The 12,747-nt window shown below is 31.3% G+C and overlaps 1 protein-coding gene across 2 annotated transcripts in view; it reads left to right on the forward strand.

The window, feature by feature from the left end:
* LOC118186269 (lysosome-associated membrane glycoprotein 1-like) overlaps positions 1–12,747 on the forward strand; it is a 43,820-nt gene that overhangs the window by 15,676 nt on the left and 15,397 nt on the right. For both annotated transcript variants that reach the window (XM_035356361.2, XM_035356360.2), the window contains 2 exons: positions 4,805–4,991; positions 10,250–10,408. In XM_035356361.2, coding sequence (XP_035212252.2) covers positions 4,805–4,991; positions 10,250–10,408 — 346 coding nt within the window. The remainder of the gene's footprint in view (positions 1–4,804; positions 4,992–10,249; positions 10,409–12,747) is intronic.

Below are 12,747 nucleotides of genomic sequence, written 5' to 3' on the forward strand. Positions count from 1 at the left end.
ATCATCTGAAATTTTTGCTCGTATTTACATCTGCCATTTTGAGCATAAATTAGCATTTTTGAGGAATATTTTTGGCGATTCACTGATAAATATGGTTATATTTTATAAGGGTGAATGAGTTGAAATTTGTTCGTTTCTAATGTAAACATTGGGATACTCAAGATTCTGGGGAAAACATGAAACATATGCATTTTGAATTTATTTCATTTTTTTTCTAATGAAGAATTCTTAAACAATTTTTTACTTTTGGTGATGTGAATTCTTTTTTTAAGTGGTTCTAAATTTGGCGATTTTATGATCAGTTTCTATGGAAAGAAATTTTTCTGGTGATTTCGGAATTTTCCGACGATTTTGTTTAAAAATTTAACATTGAAAATCATTAAAATAATAACATATTGAAATTATACTCGTATTTAAGAAATAACATTAAAATGAAACATTTATATTTTTTGCTGCAGTATTTTGAATCTGAAAAATAAGGTAATAAAGCACAATTTATGAAATAATTCTTAGCGAAAGCAAAATAGTTATGTAATTAATTTAAAATGTCTTCTTTTTAATTTTTTTCATGGTTAGAGTTTTTCCCATGGAGTTGTCTCAGAATGTTCTTCCTCTTTTTTTTATTCCTTCAAAACATTTCTGGCATTTTGCTGTTACAGGATTGGTAGGGATAACTTTTCTTTAGGATCATCATACTCAGAGCTGCCATTAGGCATTTTCCCACCTTTTGCAATCTCTGTGGATACTAAGTTCTGCTACTTAGTGCCTTTCTATATTCTGCTCCCAGTGCCTCTCCTAAATTCTAAAAGTTTTGCTATTTCTAGATTTTTTGCTCAGTGGGTCACTAAATTTTAAAAATTCGGCCACATTGGCTCTGTAAGTGGGCCTTACCATGTATCATTTCATATTTATTCTGAATGTTTATATTGCTAAAGAAATAAAATTAGCAGCTTTTTCTGTGCATTTAGTTTTTAGAATAACATAAATCTCGAATTTAAATCCAAAAATTCTAAAATGAAGAGGAAATGTATTGAAGGAAAGAAACTGAATACATAAAGAAAATTATTCTTCAAAGATTTGTATAGTTATTATAATGTAAATCAACCAGTTGTTTATAATTTCTGTCTTTCAGGAGATTACAATTGGACAGTTGTATATCTCCTGTTCTACCGATTGATGAAATTCAAATTGTGGTCTTCATGTCTCGAAAGCATGACATAGGATATGTATTAGATTCATATAAAGCATTGTTCTAATATAGGTATTTAGACATAGATTCTTTTCTGAATTTCTTTTTTTCCATATTTCGTTACTACGGCTCAAATTATACCTAAATATTAAACTTTGTAAAATAATTAGTGCGAAATTTACAGAGAAATAAAAAATTTAACTTTGAGTTTTTTTTTTTTTTTTTTTTCCCCCCAGTTTGCGCCAAGAATGATTCACTTTGTGAACTTCGTAATTTATAGCAACCTATTTTCCTTTCCTTTTTTTCATTGCAGACAGGTGGGGTAAAAAGTCATCATTCGTACTTTTAAATAATTTTAACAAAGTGCGTAAACCACATTTTTCATTATTATCACTTGTAACTAAATATTCCAAATTTCTAATGTAAATTCATGTATGTATCTTAGGAAATTTTGAATGAAAAAATTTTTTTGCAGGTGTGCCTAGAAAAATTACATAATCTTTTAAGATGTTAAAAATTTTGTGTTATAACTAATTTTTTTTTAATTTCTAAAAATTATTTAAAAATACAAATTTAAAAAATAAATCAAAAAATGGGCGAATTTTATTTGGAATGAACCTAAATTTCAAAATGTGAAAGGAACAATCAAATAAGTTTAGTAAAAAAAGAGATATTAATAAATATATATTAAATTCAATTAACAATGAAGAGCTAAAATTTTGAGAGCTAATTTTTTAAAAACTGCTCATGCGACTTTTACAAAACTTGGCAGTTTTGCATAGTTTGAGTCGTAAAATTGAAACATGGAAAGAAAGTGGCATGTCATTTCAGAAAAAGTCGGATTTTGTGTCAAAATACCTATATTAGAACAATGCTATATGTAAATCTAATACATATCCTAAGTCACGCTTTGGTGACAAAACACACAAGTTGAATTTTGTCAATCGGCCCAGTAGAACTTCCCCCCCCCCTGCAGTGTATATTGTCGAGAAAATGGCAAATTTGGAACTACAGCATGCAGAAACTAGTGAGAACATTGGTTTGCATATTGAAACCAAATTCTGATTGTTAGGAAATATGCTTAAAGAGAAGAAAATTGATAAAAATTAGCTAAAATATCTGGGAAGGCTTCAAATTAAAAAGACACATGAATATTTTGTGTGTTGTTTGTTGTTACAAAACAAATATTTTGTGGATTTTAATGTAAGAAAATTGATAAAAATTAGCTAAAATATCTGGGAAGGCTTCAAATTAAAAAGACTAATGAATATTTTGTGTGTTGTTTGTTGTTACAAAACAAATATTTTGTGGATTTTAATGTGTAATTATCCTAATATTGTTTAAGAATCAGTGTCATAAATTATTTGTATTTTAAACTCTGAAATGTTATTAAATTATGATTTTAATGGTGCTTTTTTAACAAACATTTAAAAATTTAAATTTTATAGTGGCCATGTAAATTTATAATGAAGAGTATCTACCTAAATTTAATTATTTGTATCTGACTGCTCAGCCTTAAAATTATCTCTGCATATTAAAGTGAGTTTTATTGCCTTTCATTAATCCTTACCGTGATTAGAAGATACAACACAAAAATGAAAAAATTATCTAAAACTTATTCTTTGTATCTAGCGAGACTTTAAAATAATACAAAACAACTTATCACCTCCGATGCTTTCATGGCTTATTGGTACCTTAAACTGTCTTAACTGGATTACAACCCCAGAAGATTTACATGAAGCTACAGCACTATCTGCGTCAGACAGACAGAGCACAACTAACTTTAAAACTGCAAACTGTACATACATCAGGCTTTCAGGTTTGTTCTGATCAGCAGGTCTCTAGTGAAGCAGCAGTGGTGGCAACAGCTAGTCTTCCGTTACGAATAATGCTGATTATGCTTTTACTTCTCATTTTAGCCTGTGCCATTTGACATAAAATCTATTTGCTATTTACTAAACCTGTAGACTGAGAAGTATGTGACAAAATGAGACAAAGAAAAAAATCAGTATAAAGCTGTTAGTGAAACATAAATAAAATGTCACTAATCTTCTTTCAACTATGTTCAACTATTCTAAGTGTAAAATATTCAATGCTAGTTGATAAATTTTATTTAAAGTTCATTTTAGTCTCAAATTTGTTTTATAATTATGTTTAATAAAAATACATTGTACTTACGGATCTAATTTTATTCTTAGGATGGCATTACAAAAGTGAAGTTCAGGCATAAATAATATCTTTAACTGTAATAATAATACTCTTAATGAAAACCTGGACTGTGAAATATATTAAAGGTATATCAGGATAATGATCCTAAATCATTGTTAGTTGTTCTGTTGTAATTATATTATATGACTGTCCTAAAGTATTCAGAACGTGTCCATATTCTCTGTACTTAAATTCTATTGAATAAATATGGAGCAAGTTCAAGAAAAGAATAAGGGAACGGAATTTCTTCGAAAGCTGTACTAAAAACAGTTCTTATGGAAGAATAGAATAAAATAGAACATTCTTGCATGAAAAAATTAATTGAAACTTTGCCAAACACTTAGAAAGCTCTGTTTTCATTATAGGCTATGCAATAAAATATTGAATACCTCACCATTTTCATCTCTTTTTTTTTTTTTTTTAACATAAACTATTTGCTCAAAGTACCCAAATACAAAAATGTGAGTTAGTTTTCAAAACTTTTTAATTTTTCTTATTTACTTATTTTAATTAAAAATAGATTAAAACCTTTTTTAAAATAAGCAGGTTTTAAACAAGATGAATAATAGTATGGGGGGGGGAGAACTAAAGTCATTTTACTAATATATAGGAACTGGTATTAGCAAATAAAAACTGAAAAACACAAGTATCCTAAAACAAATGTGAGCAACTGTAAATGTTAATATTTTTTTGCAGTTAAACCTTTTTTTTGGGGGGGGGGGTATATTCTTATGTCGTTTTTTAAACTTGTATGATATGAAGCCAGATAATGAAGTATACTCATTAACATAGATGAATAACTGTCTTATGGAAGGAGGAAATTTGGATAGCAATGATTGCATTGTAGCTCATGCACGAGAATTAACAGTTCAACATATGAGAAGAATTATTGGAATGGTAGAAACTTTGTCAGAGTATGTTATGGAAGTTGATCCTAGTATTGAATGTAGCCTACCAATAAACAGCATAGTAATACATTGCTACGAAGAGAAAAAGCCAAAGGAAATAATTCTGGAGGCATTAATATTACAATTTTTAGAGGGGGAAAAAACTAAGAAACATACATTTTTTAAAATTATTTGTAAGAGATATTTGAATTTATTGCATTTTATTTATCTGCAAAAAAAATTTTTTTGGAACCAATTATAAATTTTTTGTTCTTAGTTAGTTCAGTTTCAAATAGCTTAGGTTAAATTCGTAATCTATCAATTGAACTATGGAAGGTATTGCTGTATTTAATCTTTTGTTTTTGATGAGATAGTATTTATGATATATTGAATTAAGACTAAAATTTTGTAATGTGTGTATATGTACTGATAATATCTTGCAAGAATTTTATGCTTTAAGATTTGTAATTAGCACTATAATATTCTTGTATATTTATTTGTTTTTCTCCCCCTCTTATAGAGTGATTATTCGTATATTGTCTTATCCCCTAATGCATCTTCAGCGCAAAGTGATTGCAACTTCTCTAATGTTAGTCAAACATTAGTTCTGTCTGAGCCAAGTTATACATTCACAATGATTTTCAGGAATGATTCAAAAAATATATATGTGGAAAATATAACACTGGAGTATACTGTACCAGAAACAGGTAAGTTAATAGGATAAGTTTATCTTCTGTAATGTAATTCTCGAGTTGTATTGCAAAACAATACATTTATCCTCTATCTATATCTCTTATAAAAATTATCAATGTGGAATTTGCATCCATTTTTGGGAACTTAAATGTTGAATTCGTGGATTTCATCTCTCACAGAGAGGAGATGATTTCTAGCGTTACTCTTAATACTTGTTCGCATATACAGTCAAAAGTCTTTAATCCGTACGTCCATAATCTGGAATGATCTATAATCCGAACCTCAAAGCTACAAACTTTCTGCACATATGCGTTTACGTATGTGCATATGATATTTACGTCATATGCGCAAATCTGTTTATCAATTTCGTGCTGCTCTGCGGGGGAGGGGGGACCTTGCCGAGCAGTGAACTGGAAGTTGATCTGCCAGCACAATCCTTATCTTAAGGGCAGATGTTTTTATTTTATTCGGGTTATAATTCCTTACTAAATGTAGTATTTTTCTTATCTTATCTAATCATTATTTCCTATCTTGTTCATTTGCGGTTTTGCAGCTGAGGATGGTGGTTCGGTAAAACCATCAAAACTAGTCCTGTGAAAATTTTGTAAATATAACGCTGATTTTTGTTGTTTGACTTCTGAATTAGTATTTATTCGGTGTGTTATTGTGTCTTAATTAGTATTTCATCTTGATGTACTCTGTCTTTGATACGATTTAAATCAAATTCCTCGTCATTATAAATATCACGAATACACATCAGATAGTTTTCGGTTGCACTTTTCTAATTTCGACTATGTGTAATGTATGCTTTACGCATGCACACGTTGAAAGAAATGTTTAATAAAGTAAGCAAATAAATATTAACCTTTTTTTTTTTTTTTTTTTGTAAATTTTGATACCCTTTAGATCATAATTGCTCTTTATTTCATAAATTACGGTTTCATATTTTTAATTTTATAATTTCTGCGTACCATCTTACCAGATTTAAACTGATGATCTATAATCTGGAATCGCCGAAGTCCCGACGAGTCCGGATTAAAGACTTTGGACTGTATATGTTGTTGCAGACTGGAGCAATTTATTAATTTCTTTTCTATGACTTGTTGGATACTCACTTTCGCAGAAATTCAGAATTGGCTCAAAACTACACTGGTATGCAAAAATTAAGGACGAGACTGTTTTTTCAATATAACTTTGTGCAAAAGCTTTCCAAAGCAACACATTTAATACCGTAAGATCCCCAATACGTAAGGACATGAGTAATGTAAGCAACACTTACTAAAAGAGAAATCAGAGGGATAAAAAGAAGCTTTATTGAAAAAGCATGGAGCGCAATGCGACTGAAGGCCGAAACATCCCTGTGATGGGTGTCCAGCAAGAAACATCCGGTCTTTAATAGGGGATATGATCTCCCCTGACTGCTAGGCAGGTTTCACAGCATCTGCCCATGCTGAGAATGAGGGTGTCAATGAGTTGTTGAGGCATTGCTGCCCATTCGTCTTGCAGTGCCAATCGAAGCTCCGGAATCATTACTGGTGGTAAGGTACGAGCTGCCAAGCATCTGCCTTGAAAATCCCATACATGCTCGATGGGATTGAGATCCGGAGATCGTGCCGGCCAATCCATACGTTCAATATCCTCACTCTCTAAGAGCTGTTCGGCAGCTACTGTGCGATGACATGGTGCATTGTCGTCCATGAAAAGGAACTGCGGACCCATAGCGCCTCTAAAAAGACTTACATATGGAAGAAGAATCTCGTTACAGTAACGGGTCCCGTTGACTGAACCTGCGTCGAAGATGTGAAGGTCTGTACGACTACCAAGCATGATGCCTCCCCAAACGAGAACACCTCCACCTCCATACCTGTCCCTTTCAATGATGTTCGAGGGATGATTGCGGCTTCCCCGCTCTCTCCAGATGAGTATGCGATGAGAATCCCTACTCAGACTGAATCTGCTCTCATCTGTAAAGAGTACTTGTCCCCATTCATTGTCTCTCCAATTCCGGTGTTCCCGGCACCACAGAGAACGCCTTCTCCGATGGGCAGGCGTTAGAGGTACACACCGTACAGGGCGTCGTGCAAACAGACCACCACCGTGCAGTCTTCTGGCCACGGTAAAACGCGATATCGGTCGTCCAGTCGTGTGTCTAGCGATTTCTCCCGCTGTCTGCCTCCTGTTTCTTCTGGCCTGTAAGGCAATATACCGGTCATCTGCGGGTGTGGTTCCTCGTCAACGACCACTACTAAACCCCCGGATAGCTGTTCCTGTAGTTTGAAATTGTCTCCAAAGTCGTGAAACGATGCTGTGAGCAATTCCGAACTCTGCAGCCACACTTGTCACATTGTAGCCTTCCTCCAACTTCCCAATGATTCGACCTCGGGTAAAAGAATCCAGATGTCGTCTAACAGATTGATTATTCGCCATTTCTCGCTGAGGCAGCAACTCGGTGTGATTTTTAACTGCTATACGGCGTGCAATCTCTTTGCCAGAAATACTAATCTTACACCGACAACATTCTTTATACTACTCAGACACTCCCCCATTACGTCTACCTGCATATCTGCACATGTGCTACCGTACATCACCTTACTTAATCTCCTGATTGGTCTTTCTGTCTGCTCTGCCTCTTCATTCAGCTGATATGTTAATTTTTCGACTTCGTCCTTAATTTTTGTGCACCAGTATATGTTATTCAAACTCATTTTCAATGAACCATCTGATTGTAAATCGCAGAATTCTTCTTCTCTTAAAGTTAGGTTTTAAGGATGAACCAGAAGTGCAAGAAACTAGATTCCTCACCCAGTCGTGGTGTTCTATTGACGGGGGGAAATAATTAGTTTTCTTTGACAGTTTTTTTGATGGGATACAATTTGAATTTTGTGAATGTGAAATTTGTGGATGATAATTCAGTATGGTGAAGCAATATTTTCAAAATACGAGGCTAACTTTTTCAAATTTAAAGTTGAAACAATTTCCCATACTTATCTTTGTTTAACGAGGAAATCAAAATTTGGAATTTTACCATTTCCCCCATCAGATAAAGTATAAAAAAAAAAAAAATTAATGAAGTTTGAATAAATTTAACATATTGGTGAATTTTTTAAAATTGTGTAAATATTTTAAGTAGCAGAATTTTTGGAAGTAAAACAGTGACTTTTCACTGTTATTGAAAGATTATTCTTCAGTTGAATAATTTGATTGATAACATGACATTGAGATTAAAAAGATGAAAATTTAAAAAAAAAAATTAATTAATCTCTACATATAATAAAAGAGTCTGTGTGTGTTTCTTCCGTGCTGCGATAAAGCTAATAGACCCAGGGTGACGGTATTTGGTACATATGTACGTCTAGACAAGAGCCAATGCACCTCACAGTGATTTTTTTTCAAAATTCGAATCAGTCTTTTTATTTTATCTTTTTTGATGAAATCGTATCATTTTGAACAGTTTCATTCTTTTAGAAATGTGATTTTGGCAAGTTTTTCATTCAATGCTTTGTATAATGGACTACTAACTGTTGAAAGTATGAGATAAAATGCTGTTAATTTTCTTTTGATTTTTGGACACGCACATCACGATCTTACTTTGATGCGCGTGTGTCTCTTAAGGCACAACAGAAAGAATTTACTTTTTTTCCCCTTTTCTCTCTTTATTAACTAATGGCAAAGAGGTTTGTATATTTTGAATTATGTAGTCCACAAAACACAATTTTGATTGGTTATTGCTTTTCTGATGATAGTTTCATTCTTTTAGAAATGTGGTTTTGGCAACTGTTTTTCATTCATTGCTTTGGATACTGGACTGCTGTTTTCTCTTGAAAATATGAGATTTATTGCTTATTTCATTGTAATTTTTGTATTATGTTTTAATGATATATAATTTTAATTATATAAAAAGTTTTGCATGATTTTTTGTGTGAGATATTGCTTATTTCATTGTAATTTTATCTATAATACATTTTTATTGAAATTCATGTCCTCCCCCCGATGAAGTTGTTTTGCAGAGTAAACTGTGCAGTTTTTAAATTTATTGTTTGGTGTTCCCTTTAGGCATTTTCCCAATACATTTAAAAACCAGATGAAGGAATTTATCTTATAAAATAACTTAATTAATGTAATTATAGTAACTTATAAAGTAATGAACTAAAAGGGCAAAAACATTATCGCATGGTTTAATGAGAAGAAAAGGTTAATTCTCATAGCAAAATTCATCTGCAGTTTTATATCATGAATAATAAAAGCATGATTGCCTAAATAATGAAATTCAAATTACATTGTCAAAAGCATAAGCCACTGCATTTTATCTTTTAATTTTAATCTGTCTTTAATCTTTTCTATTTTATGTCCAGTTCATTTTAAATTTCAGTATTACAAAATCTATCACCTATAATGTTTTGAAATTTCATCTTGTAAAAAAACTTTTATCTTTAAAATAAAAATAAAAAAAAGTTTTTTTGCTACAAGTTATATGAGTATTTTTTTCAGGGGGTATTAGATGATTTTCTGCAATTTAAAGAAATAACCAGCTCTTTGCTCTAGTGAGTGCCAAAAATAAAAATCTGTTTATAAGTTTATGTGTAGGATCTTATTTTTCACCTAATGCCAACCTGTATGTTAAAATGGTTATTTAATTAATTAGGCAGAGCTTGTGAAAGTTCATCTGCCTATAGGGAGAAATGGTTGTATGAGAGCTTGGAAAGGAAAAATGGCTTGTACTCACATTAAGTGTAGGAAAACTGCAAAAAATATGCATGTCTCTTATTTTTACAAAAGAATAATTAAAATGGGATAAGATGAACAACGAAAAAAGGAGCCTGTATATAAGAAATAATCAAAAGTAGTTGTAAATAGTCCCATTGATGATGTGTTTTAAATTTTGGAAAAAAAAAAAAAGTGTTGCTGGTATTAATTTATATATTAAAGATAAATTAAGGTAACATTAAGGTATCTTTGTCAAGTTATTGCATTCTCATATAAGGTAGTTATATGAGAATGCAATCTGATAGTTGCAGACCAGTTCACAAAACTCAAGTAGTACAGTATATTCCAGTAAGTTCTACTCATTTAGGCCCTATCTCACATCAGTCTGCAGGATTTTAAGGAGGTAAATATGTAAAAATATCAATTCTTTGAAAAACTTCTCTGGGGGAGATGTCTCTCATGTTCTTTGTCCTGTTTAATTAAAAAACTTCAATCAGATAATGTTTACATCTGAGCATGTCTTATTACTTAAAAGCAATTCTCTAATTACTTTTTTTTTTCCCTTTAGGTTTTGTATACAATGACTCAAAGTTATTTTCTGTAAAAGCGGGTAATTCCTATTTGTGCTCAAGTACTGAAGATGTGCCTCTTATGAATGTAACGATGGAGGTTTATCACATTCATATTCAAGCATTTGGAATACAAAAAAATGGTGAATTTAGTACAGGTATGTATTTAGGTAAAATTTTAAAGTTTGAAATAAAATGATATGATATCAGTTTGTAACAGTTTATCAGAATATTTTCACTAACATAGTTTCTTTGAGTAAATTCTGAAGTTAATATTTGACCCCTTTCTTTTGAATTGAATTGAGTGAAGTTTTTTAGGTATATAAAAAAATGTTGACGGCAAAATATTCCAAATAATTTTTTTTAAAATTAAGTGTGCTTTTTTTTGAGAAAGGGGGGTTAACAAATTAAGTTTGAATGTTTCTTACCTAATATCAAACTAATCATTATAGAACTGATTTTTATGCTATTTAATAAATCAAAAAATATCCTTTAGAATGATTTTTCAGATTTTCTAAAGTTGTTACTAATTTAGTGTTTTCAAAAATCATTCCTCTTTTTACTTCCTTGTACGAAGTAAAAAGCAAATATTGTAATCGTGAAAAGTTTCAGGCAGCATATTTCAACGAAAATATCCATTTTCACCGCTATCGAATGCAATTTAACAATGTTTTGCGTGACATCTGTACGTAAGGACAGAATAAGACTCTTTTCCTCCAAAAAAATTATAAAACTGCTTTAAAATGAATTCTGAAGAGAATTTTTCGTGGCGTCTGTATGTAGGTATGTATCTCGCATAACTCAAAAACGAGTAGCTTCAGAATGTTGAAATTTTGTATATAGGACTGCTATAACATGTAGATGTGCACCTCGTATTTTGGTTGCAATCGGCTGCACCAAACATATATAAATATATTTATATATATATATCTACTCTGTTACTTGGCTCGGTAATCTCAGTTTCTTTACTCGTATATGTTTGTAAATTGTACATTTTTTGCTTTAAAAATGATTGAATTATGTTGTTCTTATCTTCCTGTTAAGGTTTTTATGCCTTTAGTAAATCTGTATGCAATATATTTAGAATTATCAACAATTTTAAAGTTGTTTAAGTGCCGCTAAGCCTAATAATTTTATTTATGGCGGCCACTGCTTGTTTACATTTGAAACAGCAGGATAGTGGATTTGTTGCCAATCTAGAGAAACTTAGCTTTGCAACAACAAAAATAACGCCTTCATTTATTATTGCAAATTAAATCATGCTTAATCCTTTCTGGAATTTTTTTGAGGAAATAAGTGTTTAAGATTTACTTCGTAATTTTTAATACAGATATTTTGACTTTTTATGTATTTTTGCCTTGTTGTGAAGTGAAAACTGAATTAACTGAATGAGAAATACTGAATCGTCTGTGAAAAACTTTCTTTTTTCTTTTGTTTGCTTAATTTCTTTTATACATCATTCTAGATTTATTATAGTATTTGAAAGAACATGTAGGAATGATTAGATAATTCCTCAAATGGTATAAATTTTCTTCATTCTGAGTTATAATGTGAACGAAATATAATGCTGGTAAGTGAACATAGTGGCAGAGTGTCGCTACGGTAGACAAAAATAGTGAATTTTAGAGTGCATTTATTCTATTGTGGTTTGTGCGCTATCAACAAAGTAGATTTAATTCAATCCAATAAGTTTAAATGAAATGCAAGAAAAAATTCGTGTAATTTAATATTCCGTACAAGGAAGTCTACACATCAGATTTTTTTAAAGTTTTTTTGCAGCTGTTAACAATGGTGCATTTTTAAATTGGAAGGTTAAATTCATCATTCTTAGCAGCTTCATGATTTTGTGTCAAAATGAGGTCTGATTTCTGAAGCAAAGTGGGAAAAGCAATGACAGTATGATGTGTACATTGCTGTGTTGATTGGAAGGATAACTTTGCTGCTTTCTTATGTGAGGATTTGTTTTCTCTCTTTTACTTCTTTACATTCTGTAGTCTGAGAAATAGAGTAAAATGTAGAAAGAAACTTTTTGAGTTGCTCCATATAATTAAATGCAAAAAAATAATTTGGTACTGTCACATTATCTGCCCAGCCATGTTAAGAATCACTAGGCAAAAATGATATGTCACTGAAGTAGGGAGTGCATAATTTTATGACAGTGTATTTTATCTGGCAGCTCACTAAATGCATGCGATTTTGGAATTTGAGGAAAAGAACTTGTAGGAGTTCTTTATTAAGAGTCATGTTTGTGGTTTCTGCTTGTGATTAGAGTGTGGTTTTTCTTTTCCCCCCCTTCCCTTTTGGGTAATGAATAGTAATGCATCTAAAGAGTTTAAGCCAGAGATAAAACTAGTTCTTAAAAATGGTGCCATTCTTTCATGCATTTGAGCAATACCTGTACCAAAGAGATTTAAAAAAAAAATACTGGTTCCTATTTAGTGCATTTTTGTGTTTTTAAATGCCCAAGGATATTTCCATTTACTTAGAGAGTGTTAGT

This window comes from Stegodyphus dumicola, chromosome 6 (assembly GCF_044657685.1).
Source record: "Stegodyphus dumicola isolate Sdum_Otavi_A_Nest chromosome 6, ASM4465768v1".
In the NCBI taxonomy this organism is placed as follows: Eukaryota; Metazoa; Arthropoda; class Arachnida; order Araneae; family Eresidae; genus Stegodyphus; species Stegodyphus dumicola.